The following is a 2,135-nucleotide window of genomic DNA, read 5'->3' on the forward strand; positions in this document are numbered from 1 at the left end:
TATATATATATATATATATATATATATATATATATATGTATAGATGATTTGTATCTATATAGATCTATTTTAAAAGCCATGTCTCACATATATTTCTGATGTCACTTTCGGCAAACTGTTACATTTATACGACCGAGTAATTCTCTTTCGATCAATCTCAAATAAAAAAAAAAAGTTGCACATTAATTTATGGAAATTTCACTTCTGCTTTTATTTAAAATCACATTTACCATATGTGAAATATGATGTAAATAATTGGGGACAAAAGCATTGAAAGTTTTTCATCCTCAAAAAAAAAAATGTGACAAAAGATATAAGCAATAGAAGAAGCGGTAATTTCTCTATTAGAATGTTAAAAATGATTAATAATGTACGGTCAATTTTCCGTAACAAATTGTTTTGTGGTAAAAAAAAAAAAAAGTGACACTTCTGATGTTGACATTAATAGTATTTGTAGTATTTAAAATGTTAGTACAAATAATTTACTGATAAAAATTTTCAATGATAATAGCAATTCTAAACATTTATCAAGAACAGAGAAAATTTTTGACAAAAAAAAAAAGGTTTTAAAGGCAAACCTTGCTGAAACCATGCAGTACTGGTCGGATTTGAAAAATGGAAGTAGTTATTTAACACCTGATTGAACTGTTCCTCCGGTTGTTCTAGGTCATCAACACCAATTCGATTTGTCGTTTCACGTTTTCTCTTATTTCGAGTCCCATTTTGGGTTAAATCGATTGATGCTGGGATTGTAACCAGGTTTGAATCAAACCAATCCGATGGGCATAAGTCCATTTGCTTGACAAATAGACAAATTTACCACCAATAAACCTGGTATTACCCTGGAAAAAAAAAAGATGCAAAAAGATCAAAGAATACTTCGGTAAAATTTTTTATTCAAATATTTTTACTATTATTATAAAATTAAACATATCAAATATTTTGTTAAAATTACAATTAAAAACAATAAGTGGAAGGAAAAATGCAAAATAACTTTTTAATTAATAAACATTTTACATATTTATGGTGAAAAAGATTAAATGAACTTTGTCAAAGAAATGTCAAAAAAAGAATGAATGGAAAAAGTATTTAAAAAAGAAGAAATTGAGGTTAAAGAATTGATAGATAATAAATTAATGCAACGTAAAAGATCACAATCCCTTTGAAATGCAAATCAATTTCAACAACCATTACAATCAGTGCAATTTTTTTTTTTTTTTTGTTTCTTCCACATTAATTTCTAAGTTGGACTAAAAATTACATCGAATTTACAGAACTAATTTAATTATAAATTCAATGATAGATATTGGTATATTGGTTAAATATGTATGGTTGATAATAAAATGATAACCTTATCTTGTATTTATGATAAAATGATAATCTTACATATTTGTTTAGCTTTAGATGATACTTTTTAGATGACAAATATATGTCTAATATTTACTTCTATTACGTAGATATCTGTTCATTTCAGTTTTATATTTGTCTTATTTTAAAGAATTAACACAAATGATAATATCTTTCAGTGATAAGATTAGAATAATTTAACAAAATCATTCAAAAAAAAAAAAAAGTAAAAAGAAAAAGGTAAACAAAATTAGCACAGAATAGGGGACAAGTTTTTTTTTTCCTTTTCTTCTTCAGAATTATTATATTTATCTGGAGAATTAATCAACAATTGTAATGATAAAGTAAGACAGTAAGGCTTGTATTTATTTGTTTATCATAAATTGATTAATTAATCCTTTATCAATTTACTAATTATCTACTGAACTTATGTCATGTTTGTTGTTAAGTAATCAAACAACTTATTTATTTAACATAATAAATTATTGATTATTAATAAATAAATGAAATGTAATAGAAATAAAAAGAATGTGAGACAATCTTATTTCAAGTAAATGTTGTTTAAAGGCAAAGCCGAAAAGATGAAGTGTATTGGAGGAAGTGGGAGGAAAAGAGAGAAATGAAATGCGCTAAGGTCAAGCGGAATGGGGACCTAATAGGTGACAACGACTGGTACGAAACAGCCAAAATGACGGGACAGTCTGCACCAACACTACTTCAAATGAACCACTGGTAATGAATATAAGTGTATATATATATATATATATATATATATATATATATATATA

General features: G+C 25.5%; 1 protein-coding gene across 1 annotated transcript; it reads right to left on the reverse strand.

Annotated features, from left to right (window-relative positions):
• Positions 1 to 69: 69 nt before the first annotated feature.
• On the reverse strand, positions 70 to 795 carry LOAG_14923 (nuclear receptor RXR; the record flags this gene model as incomplete). The annotated part of the gene is made up of 2 exons (XM_003150416.1): positions 70 to 156; positions 637 to 795. The coding sequence occupies 2 exons, from the start codon at positions 793 to 795 to the stop codon at positions 70 to 72; spliced, it is 246 nt and encodes an 81-aa protein (XP_003150464.1).
• Positions 796 to 2,135: the final 1,340 nt, after the last annotated feature.

This window comes from Loa loa (assembly GCF_000183805.2).
Source record: "Loa loa unplaced genomic scaffold supercont3.296, whole genome shotgun sequence".
Lineage (NCBI taxonomy): Eukaryota > Metazoa > Nematoda > Chromadorea > Rhabditida > Onchocercidae > Loa > Loa loa.